This window comes from Macaca mulatta, chromosome 19, assembly GCF_049350105.2.
Source record: "Macaca mulatta isolate MMU2019108-1 chromosome 19, T2T-MMU8v2.0, whole genome shotgun sequence".
Classification (NCBI taxonomy): Eukaryota; Metazoa; Chordata; class Mammalia; order Primates; family Cercopithecidae; genus Macaca; species Macaca mulatta.
The window spans coordinates 12,987,153-13,005,080 of record NC_133424.1 but is presented as its reverse complement, the minus strand read 5'-3'; the positions used below and the strand labels follow the sequence as shown (position 1 = coordinate 13,005,080).

The 17,928-nt window shown below is 44.9% G+C and overlaps 1 protein-coding gene across 1 annotated transcript; it reads left to right on the top strand.

Annotated features, from left to right (window-relative positions):
* The first annotated feature begins 4,740 nt into the window (after window positions 1–4,740).
* ZNF563 (zinc finger protein 563) lies at window positions 4,741–16,819 on the top strand. Its single transcript, XM_028839170.2, has 4 exons — window positions 4,741–5,102; window positions 12,536–12,662; window positions 13,906–13,966; window positions 15,417–16,819. The coding sequence occupies exons 1-4, from the start codon at window positions 4,875–4,877 to the stop codon at window positions 16,669–16,671; spliced, it is 1,671 nt and encodes a 556-aa protein (XP_028695003.2). The 5' UTR covers window positions 4,741–4,874; the 3' UTR covers window positions 16,672–16,819.
* The last annotated feature ends 1,109 nt before the right edge of the window (window positions 16,820–17,928 follow it).

The window sequence follows — 17,928 nt, the reverse complement described above, 5'->3', positions numbered from 1 at the left end:
AAGAATCACTTGAGCCCAGGAGGTAGAGGTTGCAGTGAGCTGAGATTGTGCCACTGCTCTCCAGCCTGGGCGTCAGAGCAAGACTCTGTGTCAAAAAATAAAAATAGCTCAATCAGACAGGTTTTGCCAGTAAAACTGTTGTCTAGGTGGGGAGACAGCTTCTTTATGCTTGGTACCCTGCCACCTACCCTGAATTCTCTGCCCTGGGGGGTTTGTTTTCTTTCCTTTCTTTCTTTTTTAGACAGTGTCTCACTCTGTTGCCCAAGCTGGAGTGCAGCGGTGTGATCATAGCTAACTCTAGCCTTGACCTCCTAGACTCAAGTGATCCTCCTGCCTCAGCCTCCTGAATAGCTAGGACTACAGGTGTATGCCACCATGCTCAGCTAATTTTTATTTATTTATTTTTTGGTAGACATAGTGGTTTTACTCTGTTCCCCAGGCTGATCTTGAACTTCTAGCTTTGGCCTCTCCAAGGGCAGAGCTAACAGGCATAAACCACTGCACCTGGCTTTGCCTTGAGTTTTACACTAATATATTACTTCATGTCTCACATTAAATGTCACCTTCTCAGGGTTCTTCATACCACCTCAGTGACTCTTACATGTTTTTATTTGTAGAATTTTTTTCCTTGCACTTTTTAGATTCAGGGAGATCCAATTAAGGTTGACAGAATTTTTTGATTTCTTAACTGTTGAAAAATTAAATAATATAAATGAAACCAAATTGAATGGTGTTATGTTTACTTTTATCATCTGCATTGCTGTATATGAAAGTACCCTGGAAAACCATTTTTAAAAGCCTTTTTCCAGAAAGGAAAATAAAATGGCCAGACAGCGTGGCTCACACCTATAATCCCAGCAGTTTGGGAGGCCAAGGTGGGTGGATCATCTGAGTCTAAGAGTTTAGACCAGCCTGGCCAACATGGTGAAACCCTATCTTTACAAAAAAAATACAAAAATTAGCCAGGCATGGTGGGACATGCTTGCAGCCTCTTGGGAGGCTGAGGTAGGAGGATCGCTTGAGCCCAGGAGGTTGAGGCTGCAGTGAGCCATGATGGCATTACTGCATTCCAGTGCGGGTGACAGAGCGAGAGCCTGTCTCAAACAACAAAAAACAAACAAACAAAGCTAACTTGTGGTAAGGGGTGACATTAATATTCACACATCCTTTCCCTGGTGCAGATTTCTCAGGGTTGTGCTGAGACCTCCAGTATTTACAGCAGGTAATGGTCACTTAGAATATTGTCTGTACCCTCACTAAGCAGGTAGTGACACAGGTTAAGAAGAACAGAAGCAAATAAAATGGATGTGTGCTCACCCAAGACATTATCTGGGAAGACTGTTTCAAATGAATAAATGAAATTCTGGGCATGAGAACAACAGTTGAATTCAACCTGGGCCAGTTTGCTTAAAAGGAAAAAGTATTTATATAATGCTTAGGATTTAGATACAGATATGACTGAGTGGGTCAATGGTGTGGGCTGGGGTTGAGAGGGGGTTTCAAATGGATAAATGGGACATGTCCATCTCCAGGCACAGAGCACATGATGTCAACCCTGAACTGTGAAGGTCAGGGAGTGACTAAAGCCAAGGAGAGGGGAGAGCTCACATTTAATTAGTCGTTTTACACAACAGTTTGTTAAGGTAAAAATAATAGTTTGTTAGCATGTTTGTTTCTCAAAGGAATATTTACCAGTTGGTTTTGTTTGTTTGTTTTTGAGATGGAGTCTCGCTCTGTTGCCCAAGCTGGAGTGCAATGGTGCGATCTCAGATCACCGCAACCTCTGCCTCCTTGGTTCAAGCAATTCTCCTGCCTCAGCCTCCTGAGTAGCTGGGATTACAGGCACACACCACCATGCCCGGCTAATTTTTAGTATTTTTAGTAGAGACGGGGTTTCACCGTGTTGGTCAGGCTGGTCTTGAACTCGTGACCTTGTGATCTGCCTGCCTCGGCCTCCCAAAGTGTTGGGATTGCAGGCATGAGCCATCGCACCGGGACTTGTTTTGTTTTAGAGGAAGAGGATCTCCCCATGTTGCCCAAGTGGCCAATTCCTGGGTTCAAGCAATCCTCCTGCCTCCCAAAGTGCAGGGATTACAGGCCCAAGGCACCATGCCCAGTGTATTTACCAGTTTCCAAATCCCTATTAAATATCTTATATATATATTTTTCCTCTACTTTATATATAAACACAGGAAGAAATGCAAGACTCTGCCAATTTTTTATTCAAACAATGGAATTGAGGGTCTTTGTCTCAGTTAACTCATCAGTGCTGGTGAGAAGCAAGTGAAGACTCTTACAGAGGCCATGGGGAACGTTCCCTTTTGCCCCATGATGTTTTGCTGAATTAATTGGAGAGAAGGCAGATTAATTGGAGGAAAAGCATACAAATTTTATTTAACGTATATATCTGGGAAGCTTCAGAATAAAGACCCAGAGATACAAAGGAACTTGTTCATTTTTATGCTTAGGCTTAACAACGTATGGATAGCCATGTAGAAATGTGATTAGACCGAAAGAGTATGATCCAATGCTAACAGACTGAGTGGGGCAACCCATCAAGGCCTGTGTGTCTAGATTGTTCTTGGCCTTTCTGAACACACATTCCTTCCTTCTGGGTATGAGGCAGGACCCACTCTGAAATGGAAGGTCTTATGACCTACAGCAAGCTTGTCCAACCCATGGCGCAGGACGGCTTTGGATGCAGCCCAACACAAATTCATGATCTTTCTTAAAACATTAGGATTTTTTTTTTTTTTTTTTTGCTACTTTTAAAAAAACTCATCAGCTATTGTTAGTGTTAGTGTATTTTATATGTGGCCTAAGACGATTCTTCTTCCAATGTGGAACCCCCAGGGCCACCCCTGACCTACAATTAATTTGTTGGACAGTTAATTTGCTTATGGCCAGTTTTTACACAGAAAGGACAATGGAAAGTTAGAGTAATATGTTTTGATTTTATGCCTGGATTTAGGGGAAAAGGATTCTGGATTCTATGACCCACTTTGGAGAAGAGAGATTCTCGTTTCTATTGCTAGCCTTGGTTAGAAAAGTAGGACTAAGAGTTCCAAGAATGGGACTGTTTTTCCTCTGCCCTCTGCGGAGAAAAAACTTTTGCTTCTGAGGCTTCTTCCAAGGTCTTCTTTTTGGGGTATTGTTTTCTGAGCCCCAACCACCTAGATTGGGCAGCAGAGTTTGAACCAGTGACTCTACGCTGAACCCATTCTGAAGGTTGCAAAGGGAGGCAAATAGAGCCCCCTTTGGCGCTTCCTCCGCAGCCTGTGCTCGCCTGCACGTAGGCCGAAGCTGCGCATAGAATCAGAACTTAACATTTATATGTAGGCCGGGCATGGTGGCTCACGCCTGTAATCCCAGCACTTTGGGAGGTCTAGGCGGGCGGATCAGGAGGTCAGGAGATCGAGACCATCCTGGCTAACACGGTGAAAACCCGTCTCTACTAAAAATACAAAAAATTAGCTGGGCGTGGTGGGCGTAGCGGGGGCCTGTAGTCCCAGCTACTCGGGAGGTTAAGGCAGGAGAATGGCGTGAACCCGGGAGGCGGAGATTGCAGTGAGCGGAGATCGTGCCACTGCACTCCAGCCTGGGCGACTGAGACTCTGTCTCAAAAAAAAAAAAAAAAAAATTATATGTTAGGAAAATCTGGGTAAAGGGTTGATTACTTTGACAGTTTATGTAGGTCAGTGCCTTAAACTAACTTTTTTTTTTTTTTTTTTTTTTTGAGACCGGGTCTCACTCTGTAACCCAGGCTGGAATGCCATGGCTGCAATCTCGGCTCACTGCAACCTCCGCCTCCCAGGTTCAAGTGATTCTCCTGCCTCAGCCTCCCCAGTAGCTGGGATTACAGGTGCCCGCCACCACGCCCAGCTAATTTTTGTATTTTTAGTAGAGAAGGGGTTGCACCATGTTGGCCAGGCTGGTCTCCAACTCCTGACCTCAGGTGATCCACCGGCCTCGGCCTCCCAAAGTGCTGGATTACAGGCGTGAGCCACCACGCTGGGCCCTTAAACTAACTTTACATGAAACTTTCCTGCTGGTGAAAATGCACGTCTTGACAGAGGGAGTATTTCCACACTCTGTAGAGGGCACAGGGAAGTATGTTGAGCTCCCAGAGTCAAATCCTTCAGTGTCCCAGTCTTATCACCAGGTTTTGGTTCACTCTGGGGTTCCATTTCAACAGTCAAGAGGCTGGCTGCCAAGTCTGGGAATATTTTTAGCCTCCTGAATGGGACGTTTGCTTGTGAAGTATGAGGGCAGCAGGCTGCTTATCTGCCCTAGTTCAAGTTTTTGCTTTTTTTTTTTCTATTTTGATTCATTTTTGTTTCGATTCATTCATTCATTTATTGCTGCCGTATGATTTCAGTTCTTCCACACATTTGATACTTTAATACCGTTCTTGACCTGTTTTTATTTCCTTGGCTGAAAATGAGTAGATTGAGATGCAAGGTGAGAGAGGAAGGCTTGACCTTGCTGCCAAGAGTCTCATCCTCAAATCCTGACGCCCGGTGGACATCAGGCCCCCCTCCTGCAGCCGTGTGGCCTGTGTGGCCTTGGGCTTCCCTCTGCTCTAAGGCCAGGGGAATGGCTCCACCGGACCGTGAGTCTGGGATTCCCTGCAAAACACTTGTGATTCCTCCAGGAGGAAAAGGCAGTAAGGGCCCGCTGAGTACGGGCAGGTAATTCTGCATAAATGCAAATGTTCCCTGGAAGGGATCAGGACACAGCTCTGGGAGGAAGCCTGCCCTGTCAAGGGCTGTGCCTGGAACTCGTTCATCCTGCTCTACTCAGCACTGCGTGATCGCTTCTTCTGTCACTCAGTGCCCAAGGGGCTGGACCTGGAGCCCTATCCAATCAGAGCCATGGGGCGAGGTCGTAGGAATTGTCAATCAGGCGCGCGGCTGGGAAGAGGGTGCGAGGTTCAAAGAACCCGCGGCGTCTTCTCCACGCCCCTGCGCTCAGCTCTAGCTTCGGTCACTGAGAGACGCCCTGGAAAGTCTGTGGCGGCGTCTGTCACACTGGGACAGAGGGAAGCACTGGCAGCGGGAAGCAGAGGGACGACCCTGGAACATCCCGGAAGCCGGAAAATGGTGCGTGTGCGTGGTCAAGTGTCCCCAAAGTGGGGAAAGGCTGGTTGGAACCGTCCAGAACCCGCTGCGGCGAAACCCGGGCCTCCGCCGCCGCCAGCTCCGGGGTCTGGGACCTGAGTTTCCCTGGCGCAGCTCTACTCTGCAGGGTGAGGCTGGGCCGGCAGCCGGGACCCCGGGCGTCCTGTCCTCGGAGCCCTCTCTGGGCAGCTCCACGCCCGCAGCCCCGCGTCTCCCCAAGATTCGGGGAGGGTCATGGAAGGGTCATGGGGGGAATCCCCACTCGTATGTGGGGTTCGTGCATGGGAGGAGCTGTGATCTGTGGGATCCTCAGTCTCTGTTTTCTTCCCAAAGAGGACCGGTTTCCCTCTGAGTCTTCAAAGGTTTGGGAAGGCAGCTGTCTAATGCCTTATCTTGTCCCCTCACCCTAACTCCTGGGGCTGGCAGTAAATCCCTAGATTTCCAGATTTCGCCCTGCATTTCAAAAAGCTGATTTCTCTCTGTCACAGGGGAACGACTGCTATCTGGGCCGGTAACGCTGGGGTAAAATAATTTTTACCGAGACAGTTGTAGGTAGAGTTATTAGCGAAAGTAGGAAAATCCGTTGCAAGGGAGGCTGTGGGAAGCCTGCAGGAGAGAAACCGAGGCTTGTGGGCGATGTTATAGAATGGAACTTGGACTGATTGATGGTGCCAAGGCAGCAGGGAGCTTAACTCGCATTCCTCTGTCAGCCCCGGTGTTTGATAAATTGAGGCGTTTGATGGTGAGCAGGAAGTCTGTGAATTAAGTGCGTTATCTGGGCAAGAAGGCCATGTCTTGGGCCATATGTCTTGGGCCATAAAGAAAGAGTTCCAGACCAGCCTGGCCAAGATGGCGAAACCCCTTCTCTAGTGAAAATACAAAAATTAGCCGCACATGGTGGCACATGCCTGTAATCCCAGCTACTCGAGAGGCTGAGGCAGGAGAATCGCTTGAACCCATGAGGCGGCGGTTGCAGTGAACTGAGATCGCGCCACTGCACTCCAGTCTGGGTGACAGAGGGACACTCCGTCTCAAAAAGAAAAAAAGAAAAAAAGAAAAGAAACAAAGTTAGACCTGTAACTTACCTGCATTCTCTTTTGTTTAAATTCTCTGGACATGAAGATAGGCAGATTTATAGCTTATTTGCTTTATCTTTCTGCTTTCCCCTGTTCCCCTTAGCCTTTCCCTAATTAAGACTTTAATTTAACAGCCTTTTCCCCTGTTCCCCTTAACCTTTTCCCTAATTAAGACTCCACACTGTCCTCAGTTCACAGCAACATAATGAACTCTTTGTCCCCCAGGCTGTATTTCAAACAAATGCAGTATTTTAACTGTCATTTTTTTCCCCCAGGCAGCAATATATGACTCTGTTTTAGAAGATACGATTTTTGTTTGTGAATATTTCATATGTGAGAATGCAGAGAATAACCACCTGTCAGGTGGTTTAACCACTAAACTGTAAAAACGAACAAGAAAAATGTCTGCGCCTCTCCTCCTTTTATCTTCCCTGGGCACAGGCACATTATCTGAATGTGTCTGGGTTGAGGTTCCCCTTTGGAAACCACCGGCTGATGAGTCCTGAGCCCACACTATCTTCTCGGGGTGCTGGCTTTGAAAACTGCCTGGGACTGGCACCAAGTGGATACAGCAGCCTTGTCTTGGAGGGTAGTGAATATCAGCCCCTGGGTCACTCCTCCCAGAGGACAACCTGAGATGCAGGGCTGGGGCCTCCCAGGGGAAGAGCTGGATGCTCTGTGGTGGGAGGATTCCCCTGGTATCCTCTTGTAAAAAGTTAAGCCCTGGGATACTCAATTTTCTCACCCCAAGCCCAGTTTTCTTCTTAGAGACATGGCTGGTCAGACACTCAGTTGCTGGTATTGAGGGGGTAAAATAGAAATCATTCCCATCCTTTGAATTCTTTTAGACTAGTGAAGCAAGAAGAACTATCCGAAAGGTCAAGGATAACTTACCCCAGTGAGGTGGTGCAAGAGCCTGAAAGTACACAGTGCGGTGTCTGGTGGTTGGGGGTGGGGAGTAGTCCCTGAGCACTTCAGTGAGCAGCTTGGGGGTGGGGGATGTCCCAGGTGACAGGAGGACCTGACCTAACCCTTGAATGAGACTTGTCTGTGTTCCAGTCAGCACTGCCCCTCCCCGGGGTTGTCAACCTTGAAAAGATTTGTTCACTCATTTCTGTTCAGTTTTTTCTTAACTGTAAAATGCGTTCCATCATTAGAGATTGATAGAGAAGATAAGATGTTCCTAAAGGGACAAGAGAGAGTTGGATTTCAGAAAACAAATTATATACATCTAGTCCTATATGCCTTTTAAAAATTCTTGTTTACTTTTCTGTCATACTACACAGAGCCTGTGTAGTAAGTTTCCCAGGTCTGTTTTGTTGTTGTTGTTGTTGTTTAGTTTTTTTTTTTTTTTTTTTTTTTTTTTTTGAGACGGAGTCTCACGCTGTTGCCCAGGCTGGAGTGCAGTGGCGCGATCTCGGCTCACTGCAAGCTCCGCCTCCGGGGTTCCCGCCATTCTCCTGCCTCAGCCTCCTGAGTACCTGGGACTACAGGCGCCCGCCACCGCGCCCGGCTCATTTTTTGTATTTTTAGTAGAGACGGGGCTTCACTGTGGTCTCGATCTCCTGACCTTGTGATCCGCCCGCCTCGGCCTCCCAAAGTGCTGGGATTACAGGCTTGAGCCACCGCGCCCGGCCGTTGTTTAGTTTTTTAATTGGGTTATCTCAAATAGAATTTCAGGGCTTAGCAGAGAAAATGCTACCAGGAAAAATAAATTGGAAAAAACTTTCTTTCATGATGACTACAGAAAAATGAATACTGTCTCAAGGCTCTTAAAATACTTTTTCTGGTATGAGAAAGGTAGAACCACATTCAAAATGGAAGCTGAGGTAATAGAGTGAATAAAAATTCATGAAAACAAGCAGATCTGTAATTAGTTGATTATTGTATATGGAGGTGTTAGGCAGAAGATTGATTATTCTCCTGGAGATAAGAATTTGTCCCTGTTCTTTGGGTTGAAGTGGCTGTCATTTGTATCACTGCCTGGCAATACCTGCTGTGCCATAGTTTCTCATACGTTAAATAGATGCTCGTGTTCCAGAATTTGCCGTTTTCCGCTGGGCTTTGTACCCATCACTTTGCTAACACCATACTCTCCTGATTACTGTAGACTTCAAAACCTTGATGTGTGGTAGAGAAAGGGCTTCCCTGTCTTAATTACATAGGGTTGCTCTACTAGATTGCCATAAACTGCATGCCTTAAACAACATTCGTTCATTTCTCAAACGGGTAGAGGCTGGGAATCCAAATTCAAGTAGGTCAGATCTCTGGTTAGGGCCCGCTTCCAGGTTTAAAGATGGCAGTCTTCCCCTTATGTCCTTACATAGTGGAGATATGTCTGTAATGTCTATTTTTGGTACTAGGGCAATGTTGGCCTTATAACATCAATTAGAAAGTATTACCTCTGTGCTGGGCGCAGTGGCTCACACCTGTAATCCCAGCACTTTGGGAGGCCGAGGTGGGTGGATCACCTGAGGTCAGCAGTTCAAGACCAGCCTGGCCAACATGGTGAAACCCTGCTTCTGTTTTCTGGAAGACATTGTAGAGAATTGGTATCATTTCTTCCATAAGTATTTGCCATAAATCACCAGTGAAACCATCCTTGCCTGTTCCTTTTTCTTGGGATATTTATCATTTATTGATTCAATTTCTTCAATAGATGTAGGCCTATTCATATTACTTGGTGTTACTTTTATGAGTTTTGGTAGACTGTGTCTTTTATGAAATGGGTCCAATCCATGTAATTTATCAAATATGTGGCCAGTTGTTTCTAATATTCTTTCATGGTTCTCTTAATGTCCATAGGGTTAGTAGTGATGGCCTCTCTTTTTTCTGTGTTAACTTTGCTGTGGGCTTATCAATTTTACAGATCTTTTCAGAGAATCATCTGTTGGTTTGTTGATGTTTTGTTTTGTTTTGTTTTGTTTTGTTTTTTTGAAATGAAGTCTTGCTCTGTCGCCCAGGCTGGAGTGCAGTGACGTCATCTCGGCTCACTGCAACCTCCGCTTCCTGGGTTCAAGCGTTTCTCCTGCCTCAGCTACTGGGTTACAGGCATGTGCCACCAAGCGTGGCTAATTTTTATGTTTTTAGAGGACGGGGTTTCACTATGTTGGCCAGACTGGACTCAAACTCCTGACCTCATGATCTGCTCGCGTTGGCCTTCCAAAGTGCTGGGATTACAGGCATGAGCGACCGCGCCTGGCCTTGATGTGTGCCTTAATTACAATCTGTTGTCCCAAGTAGTTGCAGGCTATTTGTGTATTTTGCACCGTTTTTCAGCATTTCTTATGTTTGACCCTAACTGGATTCCATTGTAGATGAAATAGAAAAGAGAGCCTTGTTTCACACCTTCTGATCATCCCCAGAATGATTGGAAAATACAAAGACAATAATTTGTGAATAACATCTGATCTGCTTTCTCTAGAATAGTGACCAGAGTTCCACACTGGGATCTCAGGCTGCTGTCTTCAAGACTGGCACAGAGGTGGGGAGTGATTGGGCCAAGGACAAATAAAAACTCCACAAGGATTTTCTACCATTTTTTCACTTTTATTTATCTATTTGTTTATCTCTTTGTTAATGATATGGGGTGCTGAATATTGTAGTTTCAAAATCCTTTATCTGTTTTTGAAAAACTGTCACTTTGTTGGTCAGAGGGTTTTTTGTTTGTTTGTTTGTTTGTTTGTTTGTTTTTGAGACGGAGTTTCGCTCTTGTCAACCAGGCTGGAGTGCAATGGCGCAGTCTTGGCTCACTGCAACCGCCACCTCCTGGGTTCAAACAATTCTCCTGCCTCAGCCTCCCAAATAACTGGGATTAGAGGCATGCGCCACCACACCTGGCTAATTTTGTATTTTTAGTAGAGATGGGGTTTCTCCATGTTGGTCAGGCTGGTCTCGAACTCCTGACCTCAGGTGATCCACCTACCTCGGCCACCCAAAGTGCTGGGATTACAGGTGTGAGCCACCGCGCCCAGCCAGTGAGAAGGTTTGTTTGTTTTTTGTTTCTGTTTTTGCTTTTTTTTTTTAAATCATTTTTAGATGTTTGTGACTTCTATTAGATTTGGTAATGTAATTTTATTTATTTTTTTTGAGACAGAATCTCACTATATTGCCATTGCTGGAATGCAGTGGCTCAATAATGGTTCACTAGAGTCTTCATGTCCTGGGCTCAGGTGATCCTCCCACCTCAGCCTCCCCATTAACTGGGACTACAGGCATACCACCATGCCTGGCTAATATTTTTTTTTTTTTTTGAGACAGAGTCTCGCTCTGTCGCCCAGACTGGAGTGCAGTGGCTGGATCTCAGCTCACTGCAAGCTCCGCCTCCCGGGTTTACGCTATTCTCCTGCCTCAGCCTCCCGAGTAGCTGGGACTACAGGCGCCAGCCACCTCGCCCGGCTAGTTTTTTTGTATTTTTTAGTAGAGACGGGGTTTCACTGTGTTAGCCAGGATGGTCTCGATCTCCTGACCTCGTGATCCGCCCGTCTCGGCCTCCCAAAGTGCTGGGATTACAGGCTTGAGCCACCGCGCCCGGCCCTGGCTAATATTTTTTGTATTTTTTTTGCAGAGACAGGGTTTCGCCCTGTTGCCCAGGCTGGTCTCAAACTCCTGGGCTCAAATGGTCCATCTGCCCTGGCCTCTCAAAGTGCTGAGATTACAGGCATGAGCCATGGTGCCCAGCTGGTAGTGTAATTTTTAGTTATTTAGGTCTGTTTTAGTTATTTAGGGAATCTTATAAATATTCATGAGAGATAACATTGAGTTCTTTTCTAATAATACAGTCTCCCATTGCCCTTCTTTCCTTCTCCTTTGACATTACCCAATAAGATGTTCAAAATTTTTCCACTGGGATGGTGAAATATCTTTTATTATTTGTCATACTTAACTACATTTGATCTAGAGGAAACCAGTTACCAGCTTCCAGATTTTCTGTTAGTATAATCCCAGAGGATGTGCCAAATCCTCCAACTAACAAGTTGCAAAAAAACGTGAAATTTTATCTACCAGGCTCTCTCATTAGAGACCCAGTGCCTATAGTGTTTTTTGCTGGCTGGTTTAGTCTGTTTTTTGTTGCTTAAGAATAATCTGAATCTGGATAATTTATAAGGAACAATATTTGTTTTTTACTGTTGTGGAGGCTGGGAAGTCCAGGGTTAAGCCTGGGCGTCTGGTGAAAACCTTCTTGCTGGTGGGGACTCTGCAGAGTTCCTAGATGGCACAAAGCATTACATGGCAACGGCTGAAGTACCTAACTCGGGTCTCTTCCATCTTATAAGGACACTAGTCCCCTTCCTGAGGTAATTTACTTATTCATTAAGCCATTGATCCATGAATAGATTAACTTATTCATGAGGTCTGAACCTTCAAGACTCAATCACCTTTTCGATCCCCACCTTTTATTACTCCCACTTTGCAGATTAACTTTCAACATGTGTTTTGGAGGGGACAACCATTCAAACTTAGCAGTGGCTGATCACATACACTCCCTCTGCTGAGTTTGTAAGATTCTAAACTCTCAGAACATAGGAGTTAAGAAAATAATATACTTTTTGCATAAACAGTTTAGATACAATCAAGCCCTGTTATTAGTTACATTGGTGGGGCACTCCCTAAATCCAGTTCCTAGACACCATAAAAGGTCCAACTTTGAGAATAAGAATTTTTAAGGACATGTAGTCTCAGGACTGCTAATGGTGGCTCTCTTCTGCACAATCAGTAGTAGGACTTTGTCAGTAGGACTTTGACAAGAACTGCAACCCAATACAGGAATAGACATTAGGGTGATCCAGGCAATAAGACTCATTTAACGCCGGGCGCGGTGGCTCAAGCCTGTAATCCCAGCACTTTGGGAGGCCGAGGCGGGCGGATCACAAGGTCAGGAGATCGAGACCACAGTGAAACCCCGTCTCTACTAAAAATACAAAAAATTAGCCGGGCGCGGTGGCGGGCGCCTGTAGTCCTAGCTACTCAGGAGGCTGAGGCAGGAGAATGGTGTGAACCCAGGAGGCGGAGCTTGCAGTGAGCCGAGATCGCGCCACTGCACTCCAGCCTGGGCAACAGCGTGAGACTCCGTCTAAAAAAAAAAAAAAAAAAAAAAGACTCATTTAACTCACCAAGAAGAAACCTGTTCCTATTTGGTAAAGTAACTTTACCAAACATGTTGAATTCTACCATCAAAATGGCTGTGTGGGAGAAAGTGAGTATAGAGAGAATATGAGAGAGTTTACTATGTCATTGAATAAATGCTTGAAAAGCACAGCATCATATGAAGTTTATGAATTGAGTATAGCTTTTTCAGTACTGTCACTCAACCTTTCTCCTCTATGTGGAATGTTTCAGGACACAGTGGCCTTTGAGGATGTGGCTGTGAACTTCACTCAGGAGGAATGGGCTTTGTTGGGTCCATCACAGAAGAATTTGTACAGATATGTGATGCAAGAAACCATCAGGAACCTGGACTGTATAAGTAAGGATGGTATCATGTCTTCACTTAATCAATTACAGACATTTGTTTCATGGTCATCAGTGCTGTTCAATGATTTGAAATATGGAAAGGGCATATGATGGACTCTTGAACAACACAGAATTCAGAGGTGACAGCCCTGAAAGAAGTACTTCCTCATATAATTTTTTGTCCACCACAGCTTAGGTAGCCATTGACCAGCAGCCTTACTGGTAACATAAGCAGTTGATTGGCTGGGCACGGTGGCTCACGCCTATAATCCCAGCACATTGGGAGGCCAAGGCAGGCGGATCACGAGGTGAGGAGTTCGAGACCAGCCTGACCAACATGGTGAAACCCCGTCTCTACTAAAAATACAAAAGTTAGCCAGGCATGGTGGCGTGTGCCTATAATCCCAGCTACTCAGGAGGCTGAGGCAGCAGAATCACTTGAGCCCAGGAGGCAGAGGTCGCAGTGAGCCGAGATCATGCCACTGCACTCCAGCCTGGGAGACACAGCGAGAATCCCTCTCAAAAAAATAAAATAATAAAATAAAATTGATTAATCCATATTAATCCATATATTGTAAGTCATGTATTACATACTTTATTCTCACAATAAAGTGAGCTAGAGAAAGAAAATACTGATAAGAAAATCATAAAGAAGAGAAACTATATTTACTATTCATTAAGTGGAGGTAGATGATTAGAAGGTCTTTATCCTCATCTTTACATTGAGAAGGCTAAATAAGAGGAGGGATTGATCTTGGTCTTAGGGATAGCAGAGACTGAAGAAAATTCATATATAGGTGGAGCTGTGCAGTTCAAACATGTGTTGTTAAAGAATCAACTGTAAGGCCGGGTACAGTGGCTCATGTCTCTAATCCCAGCACTTTGGGAGGCCGAGGTGGGAAGATCACTTGAGGTCAGGAGTTCAAGACCAGCCTGGCCAACATGGTGAAACCCCGTCTCCAATAAAAATACAAAAATTAGCTGGGTGTGGTGGCAGGCACCTGTAGTCCCAGTTACTCAGGAGGCTGAAGCAGGAGAATCACTTGAACCTGGGAGGTGGAGGTTGCCGTGAGCTGAGATCGTGCTAGTGCACTCCAGCCTGGGCAACAGAGTGAGACTCTGCCTCCACCCCCAAACTGTACAGAATTAACTGTAGTTTGATGAATGAATCATGTATGATTGCAGTATACGTAAAATCTTAGTGTTTTATATAATTTTATAATAATTTATAGTGATTTTCTGGGTCTACCTTTTAGGAAAGATATGGGAAGGCCAGAATACTGAAGATCAGAAGAAAAATCCTAGGAGAAATCTAAGGTAATTTGCACTCACAGGAGAAAGTTATGTTTCTGAAGTGATTCTCAGAATGAAAGGAAATTTTAAAAACAAAATGAACAAACCCAGCTTAAATTTATTTTTTAATTTTTAAAAATATTATTATTATTATTTTTAGTCAGGGCCTTGCATTGTTGCCCAGGCTGGAGTCCAGTGATATGATCTTGGCTCACTGCAGCCTCAACCTCCCAGGTTCTTGTGACCCTCCCACCAGAGCCTCCTGAGTAGCGGGGACTACACCTGCACGCCACCACACCTGGTTAATTTTTGTATTTTTTGTAGAGACAGGGTTTTGGCATGGTTCCCAGGCTGGTCTTGAATTCCTGCGCTCAAGCAATCTGCCTGCCTTGGCCTCCCCAAATGCCAGGATTACAGGCGTAAGTCACTGCACCAGCCTAAATTTATTTAGTCTTTAAAAATTTCCTCCTAAAACATATTCTAAGAATTTACATATGAGGCTGGACATGGTGGCTCATGCCTGTAATCCCAGCACTTTCGGAGGCTGAGGCGAGCAGATTACTTGAGGTCAGGAGTTTGAGACCAGCCTGGCCAACATAGCGAAACCCTTTCTCTACAAAAGTATAAAAGTTAGCCGATCATGGTGGTGTGCACCTTTAACCCCAGCTGCTTGGGAGGCTGAGGCAGGAGAATTGCATGAACATAGGAGGCGAAGGTTGCAGTGAGCCAAGATTGCACCATTGCACTCCAGCCTGGCGACACAGCAAGACTCCGTCTCAAAAAAAAAAAAAAAAAAAAAAAAATTAGCCAAGTGTGTTGGTGCACACCTATAGTTCCAGCTACTCATGAAGCTGAAGTAGGTAGATCATTTGAGTTCAGGAGGTCAAGGCTGCATGAACCATCATCCTGCTACTGCACTCCAGCATGGGTGACAGAGCAAGATCCTGTTTCAAAAAATAAATTAATTAATTAAAAGAAAACACAAAAACCCTGCTGGTGTTGGGTTGTCTTGCATAGCCTTCAGTTCATTCATGTTCAAACAGGGCATGGAGCCTACACTTTGCATGGTAATGTTAAAAAGGTATATCTGACCAGGTGCAGTGACTCACATCTGTAATCCCAGCACTTTGGGAGGCCAAGGCAGGTGGATCATGAGGTCAGGAGTTTGAGAACAGCCTGGTCAACATGGTGAAACCCCATCTCTACTAAAAATACAAAATTAGCTGGGCGTGGTGGCGTGTGCCTCTAATCCCAGCTACTTGGGAGGTTGAGGCAGGAGAATTGCTTGAACCCGGGAGGAAGAGGTTGCAGTGAGCCGAGATCATGCCACTGCACTCTAGCCTGGGTGACAGAGCAAGACTCCATCTCAGGAAAGAAAAAAAAAAAGGAAAGAAAAAGTATATCTGATACCTATTAATACACATAAAATCATTTAGAAACAACTATTTAGTAACGTACTTCTCATTTTTTATAGATGTCATATGTTAGAGAGATTCAGTGAAAGTAAAGACAGTAGTCAATGTGGAGAAACATTTAGCCTGATTCGAGGTAGTATTGTGAACAACAGCATTTGTCCTGGAGAAGATCCATGTCAAAGCACCGAGTGTGAAGAAGTCATAATGGGTCATTTATCCCTTAATAGCCACATCAGAGTTGATGCTGGATACAAACCATGTGAGTATCAGGAATATGGCGAGAAGCCACATACACATAAACAACGTGGGAAAGCCTTCAGTTATCATCACTCCTTTCCATCGCGTGGAAGGCCTCACACTGGAAAGAAACGCTATGAGTGTAAGGAATGTGGAAAAACCTTCAGTTCTCGTAGAAACCTTCGAAGACACATGGTAGTGCAAGGTGGAAACAGACCTTACAAATGTAAGTTGTGTGGGAAAGCTTTTTTTTGGCCCAGTTTATTGCGTATGCATGAAAGAACGCACACTGGAGAGAAACCATATGAATGTAAGCAGTGTTCTAAAGCCTTTCCTTTTTACAGTTCCTATCTAAGACATGAGAGAATGCACACTGGGGAGAAACCGTATGAATGTAAGCAGTGTTCTAAGGCCTTGCCTGTTTCCAGTTCCTATATAAGACATGAAAGAACTCACACTGGAGAGAAACCCTATGTATGTAAACAATGTGGGAAAGCCTTCAGTGTTTCCAGTTCCCTTCGAAGACACGAAACCACTCACAGTGCAGAGAAACCCTATGAGTGTAAGCAATGCAGGAAAGCATTTCATCATCTTGGAAGCTTTCAAATACACATGAAAAGACACACTGGAGATCGACCTCATAAATGTAAGATATGTGGGAAAGGCTTTGATCGTCCCAGTTTAGTTCGATATCATGAACGAATTCACACAGGAGAGAAACCCTATGAATGCAAGCAGTGTGGGAAAGCGTTATCTCATAGCTCAAGCTTTCGAAGACACATGATAATGCACACTGGAGGTGGACCTCATAAATGCAAGGTATGTGGGAAAGCCTTTGTTTATCCCAGTGTATGTCAGAGACACGAAAAGTCTCACAGTGGAGAGAAACCCTATGAATGCAAGCAGTGTGGGAAAGCGTTATCTCATAGCTCAAGCTTTCGAAGACATATGGTAATGCATACGGGAGATGGGCCGAATAAATGCAAGGTATGTGGGAAAGCCTTTGTTTATCCCAGTGTATGTCAAAGACATGAAAAGACTCACTGGAGAGCCGGGCGCGGTGGCTCAAGCCTGTAATCCCAGCACTTTGGGAGGCCGAGACGGGCGGATCACGACGTCAGGAGTTCGAGACCATCCTGGCTAACACGGTGAAACCCCGTCTCTACTAAAAAATACAAAAAACTAGCCGGGCGAGGTGGTGGGCGCCTGTAGTCCCAGCTACTCGGGAGGCTGAGGCAGGAGAATGGCGTAAAAATCCGGGAGGCGGAGCTTACAGTGAGCTGAGATCCGGCCACTGCACTCCAGCCTGGGCGACACAGCAAGACTCCATCTCAAAAAAAAAAAAAAGACTCACTGGAGAGAAACAATATGAATGTAAACAATGATAAAGTCTTCTATATTTCCAGTTCCCTTTGACATCATGAATAAACTTACACTGGACAGAAACCCTATAAATGTAAATGTGGGAAAGCCTTTCATAATTTTTATTCCTTTCAAAATCATGAAACAACTCACACTGGAGAGATACTATATGAATGTAAGGAATGTGGGAAACGCAATCAATTTTTTAAAAATACCATTGTCAATATATAACAACTCACAGAGCAGAAAAACCCTGTGAGTGTAAAATATGTAAGGAAGCCATTCCCTTTGGTCATTTTGAAGCCTTCAGTCATTTTGGTAACTTAAAAGTACATGAGGCTGGACACAGTGGCTCACGCCTGTAATCCCAGCACTTTGGGTGGGCAGATCGCTTGACCTCAGGAAGTTGAGACTAGCCTGGGCAAAATGGTGAAACTCTGTCCCTACAAAAAATAGAAAAATTAGCAGATGTGGTTGTATGCACCTGTAGTCCCAGCTACTTGGGAGGCTGGGGTGGGAAGATCTCTTGAACCCAAGGGGTGGGGGTAGCAGTGAGCCAAGATGCACTGCACTCCAGCCTGGGCAACAGAGCCAGACCCTGTCTCAAAAAAAAAAAAATACATGAAAGGATTAACTCTGGAGAGAAGTCATATGAATGTAAGAAATGTAGAAAAGCATTGAATTTTCTCAGGTCCTTGCGTAGACATAAAAGGACTCACTGGAGAGATACTCTATAAATGTGTGAAATGTGGGAAAATATTCTTTAATGTTATTTCATTTCAGATAGAAATAATTCTCATTGGAGATAAACCCTATGAATGTAAACACATAGTAAAGCCTTAATTAGCCTCAGTTTTTTTCAAATACAGTTATCCCCTAATATGTGCAGGAGATTGGTGCCACCACCCCCTGGGCATACCTAAATCCACACATGGCAAGTCCCTTTTTAAAAAAGACGTATTTGGGTTAGGC

What these genes read in the sequence shown, in the direction of transcription:
- ZNF563 (XM_028839170.2), top strand. Translation starts at nt 4,875, where the DNA reads ATGGGGCGAGGTCGTAGGAATTGTCAATCAGGCGCGCGGCTGGGAAGA. An exon ending in CAGGAACCTGGACTGTATAA is followed by an intron (nt 12,663 to 13,905) that starts GTAAGGATGGTA and finishes TCTACCTTTTAG; the next exon opens with GAAAGATATGGGAAGGCCAG. An exon ending in AATCCTAGGAGAAATCTAAG is followed by an intron (nt 13,967 to 15,416) that starts GTAATTTGCACT and finishes CATTTTTTATAG; the next exon opens with ATGTCATATGTTAGAGAGAT.